Here is a 17,537-nt window from a genome sequence, read left to right as displayed (position 1 = left end):
AGTAGTTGCACTATACATCCCAGATCACTCAGGATGATGAGTTGGAGGATTAATTAATATCTTGTTTTTCTCCCTGCGTGTCTGGAAATATCAATGGTGAGGCTTTATTTATTTATTTATTTGTTTATTTGCTACTTTAAGCATCAGAACAAAAAGAACAGCTGATCTCTACATGCTGTGTAGCAGTAGGGTTACTCATTAGCACGGTTTTTAGGGGTAAATTAGTCTGTGTTCATGGGAGCCTGAGTGGGAGTCCATGGGCTGATGGTGGCTGCTTCTGGGCAGGTCTGAGCTGTGACTTGGCCCAATCATTGGCCTCAATGGGACAGAAGTACATCCCTGGTAGGATGACAGGGAAAGAAGGGCTGTATGCTGGATGGCTGGGGAATGGCCAGAGAATTGAGGGGCAAATTGCATCTGTGTGGGAAGCCTTGGCACCATGGCAAACATAGGGCAGATCCTAACGGAGAAGAGGCTTGGCAAGGACAAGGATGCGTGAGACCTCTCCTATTCCCCTTTCTACACTAATCTTTTCTAGCTAAGTCACTTTGGACTGACTATTTTCTGTGTTTGACTGTCTGGAAAATGAGTGGGGTATGCTTTCAGGTCTGTTCTTTTGGAGTGCTGAGTGCAATGGGACTGAGAGGCTGTTGTACCACATACCCTGCTGTACCGTGTGTTCTGCAGAATGAACAAGGGCAGTCCTACTTCAGGTGGCTTAAAATCCGAGTCTCATCTTTAGCTCCCTCTCAGGAGTGCTTTGAGCATTAATTATGTTTTTAAAGCTCTTAGTGCCTATCATCATCCTCTTTCTATAGCAACACAAAGTTAAACAGTCACGGATCTGTGACCTCTTAGGAACAGTTCCCAAAGCTGCACCTGATAGCTCTACCACCAGCATCCAACATAAATTTGCACTGACAGTAGAGAGCGTGCTGAGGTTCTCCTTCCTGGAGACCTATGTCTGGCAAAGCATTTAAGCATGTACTTGACTTATACAATTGAATACTTTCACCGGATTCACTAACCTAATTTTGGAAACTACTTAAGCAAGGCTCTACCTTCACCACTAGTAATACAGAGACAGAATAGAGCAATTCCAGTCTGCTATCTGAGGTTGTGCTTGTGTTCACTGTGATAACACACACATTACATAAAACACCTTAGACCCATTAACAGTGGTATTTTGGAGGATGCAGATGTGTAAGAGAACAGAGGCATCGCAGTGGAGAATATTTCTCTCTGATGACCAAATTAATGTCTTTATTTCTGTCCTTAGATGTTGCGAGTCATAGTGTGTCACCCCTATGACCCATTAGCAAAGCACAAGCAGATGGGAAGAAATGTGAAGAGCAGAAGCACTCTCTGGGGTGTCCTGTGAGTCTGAGAGCACAGAATGCACACCAGTAAAGCAACAATAAATTGTTTCAGCTGCTGAGTGAGAACAGCATCTGAACACAGCCAGAGCAAGTATTATAAAAGAAATTAAATGCACTAAGCAAAACCCTGTAAAATAGAAATACATATTTCTAGAAATAGAAATAAAAACCCTTTCTTCACCTTAAAAAGTAGCAAGTTCACAGCTCAGCAAAAGGCAGTTGGTAGGAAGAAGCGTATACAAACTTGGTGAAGATGCTTGTGTTAACCCTAAGCATAATAATTACACGTTGGAGTGAAGAAGCTTTTATTTATTCTGAGAAAGCCCGCTGTGGACAATATCTTCTTTAATAACCTCGCTCTTCACTGGTTTAGTGAACAGGTTTAGGGGTACCCAGGGAAGGATGATACAGAGCAAAGGGTCCCTCTGCAAAAACCCGGGAGCACCCAGAAGAGGTGTCTGAAAAACACCGCACAGTGTTTCTCACTGAACAGTGCCACGTGCCTTTCTGTCCCTGATTTCCAGCTTTTTGGTAGAGCATTTCAGTGGTCTAAGTACTCTTGGGTTAAAAATACTGCCTGTGCTTGCCTCGCTCCCTTCCCAAGTGAGAATTAGGGAGCAAGAAGGAAGATTTTACACTTTCTGCTGCAGCAGTTTGGTGGCTGATTGCACTTCTCTGCCCTGTCCCTTCCTTCGGCTCCCAGTGGCTCTGCACATGTCATGGGGTGAACAAAGTGTGTAACCTATTGTATAACTAAAGTGCCCCAAACAACACCAGCACAGAGCCTGCACTAGAGTTGGGTATCTCCTGGTTTCCTTCCTTACTACGTGGCCCTTAACAACAGGCCAACAACCTATAGAGAAAGGAAGTCTTTTACAGGACATCACAAACATGCATTGGCAGAAATGACAGACGCTGGCGGCTTGCTGTGGAGATGCATCAGCAAATATCAGATTCCTGATAATGAGAATGCAGAATGTGATTTTTAACCTTTGAATTCGAGTTAATGTTGGCTCGTGGTTTTGTGAGTTCTGTTCTTTTGTCACTTCCAGATTTGAGGGCTGTGAGGGGTGAGCGCAGACTGCAGTGCCCAAAGAAGTTGAATTTTACTCTGGAGCATAAAAATAGGTGCTCTGAGCCCACCAAAGGGCTTGGCTGGCCCTGAGTTTCTTTCTGATGCGGGTAGGAGTGACTGCTGAGGATGAATAGCTGGCAGGATGGCCCTCACAAACCTCTGCATCAGCGCAAATGAGAAAGATGATGATCTGCTGCCGAGAGCAGAAGAGTTTGGGAACTTGAGCTGTCTTAACTATGAGAGAAGTTATGAGCAATGTCTCCTAATTTTCCTTTGTGCTTTCTGGTGCTTGAACTGGGTCTCAGAATAAATGAGATCTCCACGTGCTGCTGCTGCCAGCTTTTCTGAATGCGTCCTGCATGTACGTGGGGCTGCTGCTGTGCTGATTTCCACATGGTTCTAATGGGAAAGCAAGATGGTTTGTAATTGCTTGAATTTCAGTCTGGCTTGTAAGAATAAAGTTACCGAGAACTGCTTAATTCCTCACCGAATGACCTCGTGGCTGACCAGTACAAAGATGCAAGCGTTCATTCTACCCTTGACTTTTCTCGTTCAGGCTCCCGTGTCCCCAGCTGTGTGATAATGCACCAGGTCAGCTGGTTTGTATGGGAATAGCTTGGGTGCCTCAGCAAAGTCCATCAGATGCAGAGCTGGCACTTCTGTGTTTGCAGAATCAATACCCCATTAGGAGCATGGGCCAGGGGCCTTGTCTTTCTTTTGAATGGTGATGCACCCTAAATTGATTTTGGAAGTTGCTGGAACAGTACCAGGTTGTTAATATGAAGTCCTGTCATGTTTTACATTGTACTACATTGCTAAGCTACTAATACAGACTCTCTTAAATATTTCTTTGTGTTTTAGATAGCTATATGTTAACTCATTGCAAACATCGTGCTGGACAAAGCTTTTAGTGTTGCTCTTTAACCTCACTGCTGCCATCAGCATGAAAAGAAGCCATGGTACCTCATCCCTGGACAGAGATTCACTTATCATGGAGAATCCGTAATAGGAGTTGCATACCTTGAGCCCACTTTTATCTCTAGCTGAGTGTCCTCCTTACTTTCTTATTGCTACCTGTGTGCAGTGGTGTTTTCTGATGGCTCCTGCCAACTTAAAATAACAGTGAGAAGATTGCTTTAGAGTGTTTTAAACACTTGATGGAAATTCATTGCTGTGTGTTGGTGGGGAAGTGGTTGTGCCTGCATCCTGGTAAGATTGAATGGCTGAAAGCAGGCCTTAGGCAGGGCTTAATAAAGTGAGCTCTCTGGAGCTCTTGAACATCTTGAACATGGATGCAGCATGCCTGGAGTCAGCTGTCTCTCTAAATGATCTCAATGATGTTTTTGACCCCCGATTTTCCTTTTGCTTAAACCCTTTTGATCTACTACTACTTGGTGAGTTGTTGGTTTTGTTTTTTTTTCCTCTTTTCAAGTAAAAGCATATATTTCCAGAATACAGTGGTACCGTGTGCTAGTCAGAGATATAAATCTGTATTTGTGTCATAATGTGAAGTGAGATTGCTACAACACATTCTTTTCTTTGCCCCTCTGCAAATGCACTTCATCCATCCCCCTCCACAGATCCGAGTCTGTTATCTGGAACTGCAAGTAAGATGCTGGTGCTACATATGTCATTCCTCTACATGGCAACTGCTTCAAATACATCAATACCTCCCCTGCTAAAAGTGCATCCTTTTCTACAGCACGCGTGTCTTGTCTCTGCTGATGTAATGATGTGGCTTATTATGGCATATTTAATTGCAGAGAGCGTGATGAGCTGCCTGCCTGTCACAGGAATCCCTTTTCCTCCAGCTGATGTGGAGATGCAAACCCCGGTGCTGAGCACCACGTACTGTGGGGCACAAGGAGAAGGTGGGAGAAGTGCTGGAAAGCCACATCCATTGGAAATCCCCATGTTCAGCTGTCGTCAGTCAGTTCGAGATGAACCTTTACTGACCAGGTGTGATTGGCACCTTGGTTTGAACATCTCATCTGAAAGGCACAGCTGCTGGGGCGGTGATGTTAGTGCTGGGGAAGAGCATTGCTCATTAAACTGCCAGGAGCTCCTCACACACGTCCTGGCTTTTCCTTGGGATATTAATCACCTTCATTCTTGTCTTTTGTATCCGAATTAGATATTTATGCACGAGCCTCCTGCCTGTTTTCCCTGCTAACACGCAGAGAGCTTTTCTTAGCCTGGTCTCCTTGGTCTCCTGATTCAAAATCAGTTCTGTTGCTAAATCCTGCAATTTTTTTTTCTTTCCTGACAAGTAACTTAAAAATGTGCAGCAGAATCATAGCTGCTTATAATATCTCTGGGCTTTTAGAGAGCATACATCTGTGTCTAAGCTCTTCTACTAGTCCCAGGTTTTAGAGTTAACGGTACCAATCCTTTGAACCGGACGGCCTCAGCTGGTTGAAGGATTCCTGTTATTTTGTGCCTGAGGTGAATCATAATCAGGAAATTCATTTCCAGCCACAACTTTGTAGTGCAATGGCTGGAACAGGGCAAGGCTGGCTTTGAAATTCTCCCGAGGACCATATTCTCTCTGCAACAGGTGCCACTGTTCCCTCTGGCTCTGTAGGTAATTGCTCTGTGTTTCCATTTCCATACAGATAAGAAAACTTCAATTACCCATGTGTGTATGAATATACATATAAACTCTTGTAAATGTATATTTATATTAAACATTTCAAACCAATCTCTAACCTCTTTGCAGTTTGAGAGCACGATCTTCATCCATCATTTTCATAGAGTACAAAGTGGGAAGGAACCTTGGAAGTTGCCCTGCTGCTCCCTGTGTGAGCTCAGCTGTGCTTACATCCTTCTGGATACAGATGTTGATCTAATCTGTCCTTAAGTGCATTTACTTAGGAGCTGTGGCCATCCTGGGCAGCCTGTTTTGGTGCTTGCCTAGCTGGGCTGCTGGAAAACTTGTGATTCTCATGCCCATTCATCACAGTGACTTCATTGAGCTCTGTCTGGTCAGTTGGATGAGCACATTTGACTAAGAATTATTCAGTTTTTCACCTACACCAGAGTTTCCTTAGAGATCAAACACGTTGGATTGCAGGTAAACTGCACTGTATTTTCAGTTCGTCTGGCTGGCTGGAATCCCTGCTTACCAAGCACGGGCCCATCAGGATCCATCAGCTGCTTTCTCAAGCTCCCTTCTGTCATTCAGTGTGATGCCAAAGGTTTGAAATCTTCTTGCAGCCGCCCTCTGCTAGTTGTGGTGTTGAAGTTTATCTCTGCAGCAAACCAACATGTCATCTGCACGGCTGAGGATGCTAAGCAGCCTCCAGCTGCTCTGAAGGAAGCATTCAGGTGTGCTAATTGGAAAAGTACTGTCCAAATGGAAGCAGACAGCAGTGGTCCTTTGGTGAGGGGGATTGGTGCAAAGCCTGTTTTGATGCTGAGGATGTGCTGGCTTCTGGTGAGTGCTCAGCTCTGGGTAAAACATTCGTGTCATCTACACTGAATGAAATGGTGTGAGGTTCAGGTGGACACTGACTCTATTGAATACTGTTTTAAGTTCATTTGTAAAATGTGTGTGGTTTATTTATTCATTTTTCCTCCATAGAAAGTGATCCCGTGTCTTGCAGTGCTTTTACTGCTGCATTGGGTGCCTTTTGTGAAAGCTGAAGGATGCTCTGGGGAAGGAGAGAGTGCAAAGGGAGGCTGATGGAGCCGGCTGGGTTTTGTACTGCCTGGGCAGCTTCCATTGCCCTTGTAGCACAGAGAGCTGTATGCTAAGCAGATATGACCTACAGTCAGCGGAAGGGGCATTATTAAATGTAGTAAACAAATCTGAGCAAAGCCTGGGTTAAAAAATAGTGGAAAAACTGCTGCAGGGAGAAAGGAGAAAATGTGTTTGTAGGTCTCCGGCTCCACCAAAGCTGCAAAGGAAAATTGGTGCCTGTTAGTCTGCGAATTACCCTTATCTTTAATGAGCCTTCCTTTTAATAGGCTGTATTTGCAGCATTCAGCAAGACAACACTCAAAACTACAGCAGTTTTCCATAATTTCCAGCATTGCCTATGACATTCACCCTCTGGTATCTATTCTGGTTTCTTGTACAATACCCCTGAAAGTCTATATCCATTGCATCGTTTCTTTCCATCTTGGCTGGGAGGTCAGAGGGAAGCAGTATCAGCAGTGTAACATGCAGCACATATCAGGCCATCTTCTCTGTTGTTCTTTTCCTGAGTTGGGGATTTCTGTTTAGCCCACGGACCCCTGGCAGGAGTGAGGCTGTGATGGTACGTCCCTGCAAGAGCCATCCGGGCCACTCCATGCAGCTCAGCTCGGATGAGCAGTGCTCTTCAGACACGGCCTTTGATTTTCTCTTTCTGCATCCTTTATTTTCACTTTGAGGGCTGTCTCTTGTATTTATCACTCCTTCAGAAGGAAGGGCTTTGTTATTGTGTGGTTCTAGACATGTGCCTTTAAGTCCAGACTGCGTGCTCTGTAACTCACGTATTAGGATGGCATAAACAAATGCTGAAGGGTGCAACTTGAAGTTCTTGCCCATTATTTGCCTTTTTGGAAATCTTTCCTGTGTTATTTCTTCTCATTCTTCCCTTTCTCCATCTTCAGTTTTCAGGCTCAGGACCTCTGTTTGTCAGTTTCAGCTGTCCTTCTCTATTCCCCAGCCTTAACAAAGGACATTTCCCTTGCTGTAAGTTTGTATGGGGAGGGTTAACGTTTTCTTTCATCTAGGCTGACATGTAGCAAAATGCTTTTCCAACAGGCTGCTGCCTGGGGAGCCTGTTTGGCTGGGCACTTTATAAATGAAGGCCGTGTATCACACTGTATTGCATTTTACCAAAGGTTTTCTCTATCCCAGAAAGCTCCTGTCTCCCAGTGAAATATACTGCCGGTTTAAGAAGGGAATAATATATTTACTGTAACTGTCTAGGGATGGTTTGGCTGTGGAGATGAAATTTTTATATTGTTTTGAAGAAAAAAAACAACCACCCAACTCTTTGTCAGTCCTCAGGGAATGCAGTGTGGCAGTTCCAGCAGGAGGGGCTCCAATATTAGCAGGCGTAAGTGGTGTCTTTCCTTCCTGCTATTCCTGCAGCATGAGAGCAATACATGCCTCTTGTTTCAAAGCTTGGATGTTTCAGGAGGCTTTGAGGAAAAACATCTTTTCATTTTCAAGCTATTTTCTGAACTGCTCAGAGCTCTGATCTGTGTTGGGCATTTAAACCAGATGCAGCCCGTTTCCATCTCATGGACTTGTAAATTCACTAGAGAGTCTCCCAAGGATCAGTCCTTTTGTGGGGGATTTATGCTGTTTATCACTATAGATAGGCTGGAGCAAGCATCAGGAAAGATCTTTTGCCAGTATTTCAGCACTCCTGCTTTGGTGCTTGCCCAGAATGATAACAGATCAGGTTCTGACTGTTCTTACATCTTAGCCCAATTCTTCGAGGAAATAAGCTGGTGCAGTTATTTGCTCTTCTTTGCTCTTTGTGTCTCTCTGTTGTGGCACTGCAGGCCAATTTCAAGCAGCTTTGGCAGAGGGCTGGAGGTTCTCAAAGTGCAAAGACACTGCAAGCATATTGCTGCTAGCAGGCCACAGCAAAGGCTGAGCTGAAAACCAGCCCTGGGCAGCTGTGTGTTGGGAGCAGCTGGGCTACAGAGGTGATGATTCGCCTCTCTGCTTCTGCACCACCACTTAATTGTTCAGTGAGTACTGGAGACTGCTGATTCTTTGAGAACCAAATGGCGTTTCCATGCTGACTGTGATGGGCAAACAGAAAATGAAAGAAAATGCGTGTGCTGCCTGCAGGAACCTGTGCTTTGTGGCTTGATGTTCCCAAACAGTTTGCTTGGTTCTGCTGGCTGGAGCCTGCAGGCGTCAGTGGGGAATCCCTGGCTGTGCTGGAGACGATGTCTAAAGTTTTGTCAAAGATGTTTAAGGCTTCTGGAATTGTGTCCTCCTTTGTGCAGCCCTGAAACTGAATGAGTCCAAGCAAATGAGTGAATGGATTGGCCGACTGAGTATTGCATTAAGCATTCTTTTTCACTTTGCCTCTCTTGAAACATCCTTTCACCTAGCTAGAAGCCAGCTCTGTTTGGCCATGAGTTATCTTTCCTGTCAGACATCAGTTGAATTGTGCATGCACGTGCCACAGAGCAAAGCGATGCTCCAGCTGCTCTGATGAACCCTTCTGGCAGCCTCAGCTGGAGGATGCCATGTTTAACCAGGCACGAACGCCTGCATCTCCCACTTGCATGGCACCTGGGAACTGTGACTGTCCCTGTGGGTGATTTTGCTATTGTGGCATTGGAAGAGAGAACGACAGCAATTTATCTGCGGGAACGAACTTTGGGGAAGGTAATGAGTGAGTCGAGATAAATGGATGCTGGTGTGTGTATGCATCTAGTTGTCACGACTGCAATCTTGGAAAAAGGCAGTTAATGGCATTATGAGCTCGTCAGTCAGAGGTGCTGAATGTGAAGTCATGTCCTGGCGTTTCTCTGGTGCCTCTGCAATCAGCAGAGAGGCATCATTTTGCCAGACCTGGAAGTCACTGGGGAGCTGCTGCCTTGTGACGGGGGCACAGATGGGTCTGGAACAGCTCTTCCTGCTTCTTGACTGTATTTTGGGAGAAGTGAAGCATGCACCATCCCCTTTTATGTTTTTTTTTCTGGAGTAAAAGCACAGATGAGCAAGTAAGGAGGTTATCCTTGTGCTCTCCTGTAGTTTGCTGCACTGTGCCCAGCCTGTAAATCCCATGCAGCTGAATTCATTGGTGAAGATGTCCTTGCTCCAGGCATCTCCTGCTGCAGGTAACACCAGCTCAGGTCTCCAGGCTGAGTGGTTCAGGACAAGCTGGGACAGCTGGCTCCTTTGGCTATTGGTGAAAGCTACATTCTTCCTGCCTATTTTCAGGTATTTCACCTAGGTAGTCAGGAACACAGTTGCATCGTGCAAGACAGAGATGAGCATACCTGGATTCAGATCTTCTGGTGTTTCAGTTAGTCTTGGAGGAAGGAGTCTCTCCCTGTTGCCTTCAAGTAGGGAGTTCCATCTATGGAGCCTCTGCCAGCCTCTCCTGCTCTGAAAGCCTCTGCTTCTGTGCAGCCCTTCCTCCAGGCACGTAGATTCAAAGCACCATTAGCAAAAGCACCAGGGAAGTGAGAAGTCTGTTGAAATGAGTGAAGAAAAGCAAAATCAAGCTTGAAAAGGAAACTGGTAGATTCTGAAGAGCGCACTTGGAAGGGCGTTGTGGTGCTGTGTGAAATTGTTCTGACCAAGAAATAGAATTGCTGTGCAATAGGACAGTTTCTTCCAGCTGGTGTTTTGGAAGAAGCATTTCATGGGGGGAGATGAAGAAGGGGGAATTTTATAAACTGAATTCTCTTATAATGTATCTGTTAGCGATAAAGCCATCAGCTGATAACTGGGGAGGATGTTTTGTCTTTTTGGACAGGAGGCAGGACATGATCTAGAGGACGCTGAGGAAATGTATGCATTGCCAGGTGTGCCATTCCTGAGCAAAAAATAACGAGTTTTGAAAAACCAAATGGGCATTTCCAGAGAATTTTTTGTGAGAATGTTTTTAAAAAATACCAAGTTTGTTCTTTTGTCTGTCTCTCGTGGCTCTCTACAACTCTCTGAAAGCAGCTTGCAGCGAGGTGTGGATCGACCTCTGCTCCCAGGTCACAGTGATAGGATGAGAGGTGATGGCCTCGTGTTGTGCTGGAGACATTCAGGTTGGATATTGGGAAAAACGTCTCCAACAGAGCAGTCAGGCACTGCCACAGTGATGGGGTCACCGTCCCTGGAGGTGTTCAGAGCTGTGCAGATGTGGCACTGATGGATGTGGGCAGTGGGCATGCTGGGGTGGGTTGGCAGTTGGACTTGGTGATCATAGAGAGCCTTAATGATTCTGTGATCTGTCTGGCAGCAAAGGCAGTACGTGATGGCAGCATGGATACCTAATCCATCCCCAGGTCACAGCCAGCTTCTCCTTGCAGATGATTTGTTATTACAGTCCTCAGATGCAATCTAATCAAACCCAGTGAGGTCTGAGGCTCCATCAGCTCTCAGAAGCTCTGGGCTGTTTGGAGGTACCTTGTCGGAACGAATAATAACAACAATTTACATCCAAGTATTTCAAACTGTGGTTTACATTCAGAGGTGATTTTCTTACTGCCTCACAATACTGCTTTTTAAGGAAAAAAGTGTTAAAATACGTATCTTTTAGGTGCGGAGGCAAAGTGTTTTGAGCAGGCTGGGAGATGGACCATGCTCTTGGACCATGGTGCCTTGGGAATAACCTAAAGGTTGTTGTCCTTTAATAAAAATCAGTGGTGAAGTCTGTTCTGCTCACAGAATCAAGACTCTGCCATTACAACAAAAACAAATGTCTTCTGGTATCTTAATTAAAAAAAAAGAAGAAAAACAATAACAAAATCATCCATCAGATTTTTTGTTTTCTGACAATGACGAGTGCAAGTCTCTGCTAATGAAAAATATTAAAATCCCAGGTGTCCTTTGTAATAAATAATAACATGAGTACAAACTTGGCTTCGCAATCACCACCAAATCATCAGCATAGCTCTTTTCGTGCAGCTCATTTTGAACTTTGCCCATTTCCTTCAGCTATGCAGATATAAATAAATAATTCAGCTTGATAAAGGTCTGGGTATGCTATACCATAAAAGATAAGAAAGCTTTGAGGGGAAATTGTTTTTAAATCCATAACATTTGTATGCTGTTCACTGTTCAGCCTGAGCAAAAACTCATTCAGCTGGCAGTTAACCAAACCCAATTTTATTCTTATTCCGTGTTCCACCTATCCTTCTCCTGGGGACATCTAACCTCATATGTAATTACCTCTCTTAGAGGGGAAGGGGGCCCGAATAACCTTCCTAACAGCTAAATAAATGCACGGATCCCTGGGACAGGTTATCGGTTGGATGCTGGTGGTGGAGCTATCAGGAGCAGCATGCTCAAACCGTGAAGAATATCAGAATTTGACTCATTTTCCCTCCTATGTTGGGTCAAAGGACGAGAATTGGGGATGTTCTCAGAAAACCAAAATAAAACTCCTTGTCTTCTCAGGTTGCTTTTGTTCCTGTTTTGACTTGGAAGTAACTGGTGAATTTAGCAGTGATGGTGGCTCTCTTTCTCTCGAGGTCTGTCCAAGTCACTCGGTCTCATCGAAGGCTATGGTGGACGTGGCAAAGGGGGACTTCCAGCCACCCTGTCCCCCGAGGAGGAGGAGAAAGCAAAGGGACCCCATGAGAAATACGGCTACAACTCCTACCTCAGTGAGAAAATTTCACTGGACCGTTCCATACCAGATTATCGTCCAACCAAGTAAGTACTGCTGGCTTCGTGTCACTCTGAGAGCCTGGGCCGATGGTTGCTTTCGTGTTCTGGTGGGATCCAGTTTGTTCTTCCCTGCTTACCGTTTTCAGGGCAATGCTCAGTGATGAGCAGCAGATGCAGTCGGTGCAGCCTCCATGCATAGTCCTCCTGGGACACTGCTGCTGTTGAGCTTTAACTGTCCCTAAAGGATTGATGGGAAGGAGGGAGCTGAAGCTCTTAAACCCTTTTGCACCTCAGTGGCAGAAGGACTTTAAAAACTGAGCAGAAAGAGCAACAGATGTCTCCTGAGCAGTGATACCTCTGTCCAGGCACAGTTGAATTGGTCTCGGTGGATGCAGTGGCAATAGCTTCTCTATATTATTTCACTAGAAAGACCTTTTAAGGTGATGGTGATGATGAACATTACCTACTAAGCGCCATCTCACTTTAAATGAGATACCAGATCATTGTTAAGAGTGTGAGAAAAGCTACAGTGAAAGTTATCTGTATGAAAGTTAATTTTAGATATGGCTAGCAGCGTGCTCCTCAAAAGAGGAAAGTGACAATTTTTCTAGGCCTGGAGTGACAGCTCCAATTGAAAAAAACTAAAATAAATAGCTAAGAGAGATTTAGATTCTGAAAGATACGTGTCCAAATGCCTGTGTCATTAGGGTGGTGACAGAGCTATTGCTTGGCATCTGCAAACCATTGAGAATCATGCAGCAAGGGGATGCAGCTCCATGTCTCCAGCGTACTGGCAAATTGTTAACGATGTGAGAGCATGGAGAGCTTTTGTTCCTTCACTTCTCTGCATGCTGCATGAATTTCAAGCAGCTGCTCATGGTTTCCAAGGCTGTCAACCACTGACAACAGAAATATTTGGATGAGTTTTCAAAGGCATGGAGGCCCAGCCTCCGATCTGCTGCTACGGTCTGTCTGGACAAAATAAATTGCAGGTAGAAATTGCACCTTTGGCTATATGATATGCAAATCTCACTACAATGACAAATCCTTTAAGTGAGACCTTCTCTAGCAGTTACCTGAGTCTGAATTTCTTATTTCATTTCTCATCCAGAACTCTGACTTCTAGCAGAGCCAGAATTACTTTGTGAGAATTAATTTGAGAATTAATGTTTTTTTCAGATCTTCGAGGGAAGAAAAGGATTAATTCTGACATTTTTAGGTTTGCATTGTATTTTCCTCGGTCCCACTATCAGTCATTTCATGGGAGGGCGGTGGAGAGGACAGAGCAGACACAGCAATTTATTAACATATGCATCATTTTGGAGCTGGGCTAATGCTTTGGAGGAGAGAATTTGTGGGTTGCACAGCTTAGTGAATTTTTTCTATGTAGGAACTTCAGGGTGGTGGGTTTTTTGGGTGTGTGTATTTTTTATTAGATCAGTTTTCTTGGTATCTTAAGAGAACGGTTGATGTGGTGATGAAATTAGCTTCATTTTGCTGGAGGATTTGAAAAGTTTCAGCTTTTCCTGCTTCTGACTACAAGATCCATTCGCTATTTTGTGCATGCAATTTTATGGCTGATTTTATGAAGGGTTTAATGCAAACCATTTAAGTCAAGTATCCTGGTCTCTGATTAAAATAGATTCAAGGCAAAGGAAATTAGCCTAAATGGTTTTGAAATTGCAGCATTAGTAGGAAAAATTGTTGAAAACACTCCAGCTGATAAGCATTACAAAGCATGTATTACTTTTAAATATAATAGTGAGGCCTGTTTGTTTCAGCTAAAGGCTGCTCAGTGTCCGGAATGCTGATGACCCTGAGCTGCTCTAGCAGTGAGCTCTCACATCTTTTCCTTTTAACTTTCTGCTTCACCACCTGAGCAGCGCTGGGCTTTATGCTGAATTGATTCCTAAAAAGGTGCTGTGCGTTCAGAGGAAATCTAGGAGTGTTCCACTTTGCCCAAGAAAGCTTTTCTTTTGGCTGAAATACACCAAGTCACCATCCCTGGAGGTGTTCAAGGAAAGGGTGGGTGTTGCATTGAGTGTCATGGTGTTGGTTGGACTGTATGATCTTGGAGGTCTTTCCAACCTTAATAAGTCTATAATTCTATGACCTTATTTCAAGTCTAGCTATTGAACAGTGGGGTTATGAGATAGGCATAAACAACACATTTCTAGCTAGCTTGATTAGGTTTTTGGACCCTAAGATGAGATTTCTTCGTGTTCTGGGAGTACCTAAGGTCTGGAAATACCTTCATCTCTGTTTTCCTGCAAAAATTGGGAAGGATTCAGCTGATCTGTGAGTTTTGTTGTTGATATAGCATATGTTCATTGTATTTTGTATCTGAGCTGGTGCTCAGTGTAGTGGTTAGCAGCACTGCCCAGAGCACTGGGGCTGGACCTGGGTGATCTTTGAGGTCCCTTCCAACCCAAGCCATCCTAGGACTCTGATTTTCTGCCTGCCTATAAAGGGGGAGAGAGGACACATTAAGATGTCTGTTATTTTCTTCACTGAAAGTGAGTATTTTATTTACGTGGATCCTATGGGCTGCTAACATTCCCCACTTTGATACTAGCTTTTACGCACCTCTATTTTAATTGGTTGATGTATGATTTAATGGGAGCCCCTCCTATATGTAATGAGAGAATAAAAATTGCTGCATTAAATCAGCCTGGCTGTCCATCTTATCCATCCATCTTATTTAATCTCTGATAGTGGAATTACCAGATGCTTCAGGTTGAAGAAATCATATTAAGGAGAACTATGAAATAATCTGCCCATCTGCTACGTTGTCTTCTCTATTCTCTTTTCTATCCTATCTAATATAAACGTGGAGTTCTCATTATCTCTTTAAAAGTCTATTCCTTTCTGGAATCCTGCTAAGCTTTTATTCAGTGGTATTTTATGGCATTATGGGATTAAGGAGTAGATTTAAGAAAAATAATACCCACAATTGCAAGGACTATTGAATCATTGGGTGAAGATGACATACTCCTACTGCTGCAAATCTCCGAGCAGCTGTTCTCATGCAGGCAAACTTCAATTCAACACCCGACGTTAAAGTGAAGAGGAAAAACTGTGAGCAAAAAGTAATTTCCACAAGCTTAGTTTTCTGAGGTTTTGAGGTTTTCTAACTAGGAAACCCCATCCCTTCCCACTGCCCGCATTTTAGTTCTCACATACGGCTCATGCAAAGCACGAGTGCATGGGGAACGTGATCTGCTGCTGATTTTTATCACAGCGTGGCAAAAAGGTTTGCATTTATTAGCTGGTCCACACAGCCTTACAGCAGTGCCTTGGGTAGAGCTAGACCATCACCTGGAAGTAATTGCTGAAGATCAAACAGTTACGTATCAATAACTTGATTTTAATTTTTCCCAGTGGCATGTTTGGGAATTGAGTCAGAGTCATTACACTCAGGTGTCTCATGTGGCTGAATCACACCTGTATTTCTAGGGAGCATGGGAGCCTTGGGCTTGTTAGCATCACCTGGCTGTGTTATCAGAGCCTGCTCTGTTGCTCCTGGTTGAAACTCTTTGGGCTATAATGGAAAGGACAGGGGGTTTTAGAGGAGACTTTGGGTTGTTTTCTGGAAACTTGCAGGAGCCAAATGAATTTTTGATTTGATTTTTACCCTTCAGTGACTCAGTTTATATATACTGGGTGCAAGAATGTGTTTTGGGGTAGAGAAAGCGTGCTGTAGGAGGCATCGCTCCTCTTGGGGTATCTGGAGAGCTCCTCTGCCCTCTGCCCAGATCCATGTGTTTCCTGTGGATCTCAGCCTCCATTCGTGTTGCAGGGGTGTCACAGGACCAAAGAATGGTGTGTATATATACATACATATTTGTTTGTACTCAAAATTGTTGAATGCACCTTTGGAAAGTCATGACTGGGGACATGACTTGGTTACATCAGGACTGTGCAGGAGCAAGGGCTCTGGGAGACCTGTAATTGAGCCTCTTGCCTTTGGGACTTCATCTGCCTTTGGATATTTCATGATTAGGAGGAGGAGGAAGAAGAGGAGGAGGATGATGAGGAGAATTCCCTGTACTCCACACATCTAGCATCCACTGTATCTTAGCATCTCATTTCCACTTCAAACTAGAAGCCATGCAAGCTCATTCAAGCTTTTCTTGAAACACAGTGTTTGGGTTTTTTTCCCCTCCAAGCACATTTTTCTTGTGGCTGAGATCTGCAAACATTATTGTAGCAAGTGAGAGCTCCTTATTGGTGGTTTCCTCGAGTATTTTAGTAGCTGGCAGTCGCACATTTGTGATATTATGCCAGTTCTTCAGTCATGTCCTGCCCCAGGGTGTTAAACCAGGCTCGATGAAATGAATCTGCGGAGAAGGGCAGTGCTTAAAAGGCTAAAACAAACTGAATTACATGGTAATATTTGCTGGGAAATAGACTCACAACTCTTGCTTTGTAGTCTTTGCTGTTTACTGCAGACAAAAGAGGTTAAAAGAGCTCTTTCTCCATTGTGTCCAGAGTTCTAGCTTTTGCAAAGTCTTTCTCTTTTTAAACTTTTGTAATCCTATGTACAAGCAATAGGAAGGAAAAGAGAAGCAGGGCATAGTAATTTTCTTCTTTAAAGATCTGAAGGAAAAACTAGCAAGGAGCCAAGGCTGAGTAAGAGGATGCCCCATCACTGCAGACACCCTAGGTTGGGCTGGAGGGGCTCTGAGGGGGGGGTTCTGGTAACGGGGGATGCTGAGAAGGCAGAGATACTGAATGCCTTCTTTACTTCCGTCTTCAGTGAAAAGGCTCTCCCGCAGGTTTCCCACACCGTGGAGGTTAGTGAGAGGGTCTGGGGAATGGGAGACCTCCCTTTAGTCAGGAAAGAGGACGTGCGTGAGCGCCTAGGCAGTACTAAGGTCCACAAGTCCATGGGACCTGATGGGGTGCATCCACATGTGCTGAGGGAGCTGGCAGAGGTCATTGCTGAAACTGCTCTCCATCATTTTTGAGAGGTCTTGGACAACAGGGGAGGTCCCTGAAGACTGGAGGATAGCCAATGTCACTCTGGTCTTCAAAAAGGGCAAGAAGGAAGATCCGGGTAATTATAGGCCTGTCAGCCTCACCTCTGTCCCTGGAAAGGTGATGGAACAGCTTGTGCTGGATAGCATCTCCAGACAGCTGGGAGAAAAGGAGGTTATCAGGAGTAGTCAGCATGGGTTCACCAAGGGGAGGTCGTGCTCGACCAATCTGATGGCCTTCTATGATGCTGTCACATGCTGGGTGGATGGGGGAAGAGCGGTAGATGTAGTCTGCCTTGATTTTAGAAAGGCATTTGATACTGTCTCCCACGACATCCTTATAACAAAGCTGAGGAAGTGTGGGATAGATGAGTGGACAGTGAGGTGGGTTGAGAACTGGCTGACTGGCAGAGCGCAGAGGGTCGTCGTTGGTGGTGCAGAGTCTGGCTGGAGACCTGTAACCAGTGGTGTCCCCCAGGGGTCTGTGCTGGGTCTGGTCTTGTTCAACATCTTCATCAGTGGCCTTGATGAGGGGATAGTGGCCACCCTCAGCAAGTTTGCTGATGATACGAAGTTGGGAGGATTGGCTGACACGCCTGAACGCTGTGCTGCCATTCAGCGAGACCTGGACAGGCTGGAGAGCTGGGCAGTAAGAAACCAGATGAGGTTCAACAAAAACAAGTGTAGGGTCTTACACGTAGGGAGGAATAATTGCATGCACCAATACAGGCTGGGGGATGAGCTGCTGGAGAGGAGCTCTGCAGAGAGGGACCTGGGCGTCCTGGTGGACGACAGGTTGGCCATGA

At 44.8% G+C, this 17,537-nt stretch overlaps 1 protein-coding gene across 1 annotated transcript in view; it reads left to right on the top strand.

The window, feature by feature from the left end:
• LOC104913892 (polypeptide N-acetylgalactosaminyltransferase 17-like) overlaps window positions 1–11,818 on the top strand; it is a 46,819-nt gene extending 35,001 nt beyond the window's left edge. The window contains exon 2 of the mRNA XM_019621926.1: window positions 11,614–11,818. Coding sequence (XP_019477471.1) covers window positions 11,614–11,801 — 188 coding nt within the window. The 3' untranslated portion in view covers window positions 11,802–11,818. The remainder of the gene's footprint in view (window positions 1–11,613) is intronic.
• The last annotated feature ends 5,719 nt before the right edge of the window (window positions 11,819–17,537 follow it).

This window comes from Meleagris gallopavo, chromosome 21 (assembly GCF_000146605.3).
Source record: "Meleagris gallopavo isolate NT-WF06-2002-E0010 breed Aviagen turkey brand Nicholas breeding stock chromosome 21, Turkey_5.1, whole genome shotgun sequence".
Taxonomy (NCBI): Eukaryota; Metazoa; Chordata; class Aves; order Galliformes; family Phasianidae; genus Meleagris; species Meleagris gallopavo.
Note: the sequence above shows the minus strand (reverse complement) of the source record. Positions and strands in the feature narration are given on the sequence as shown.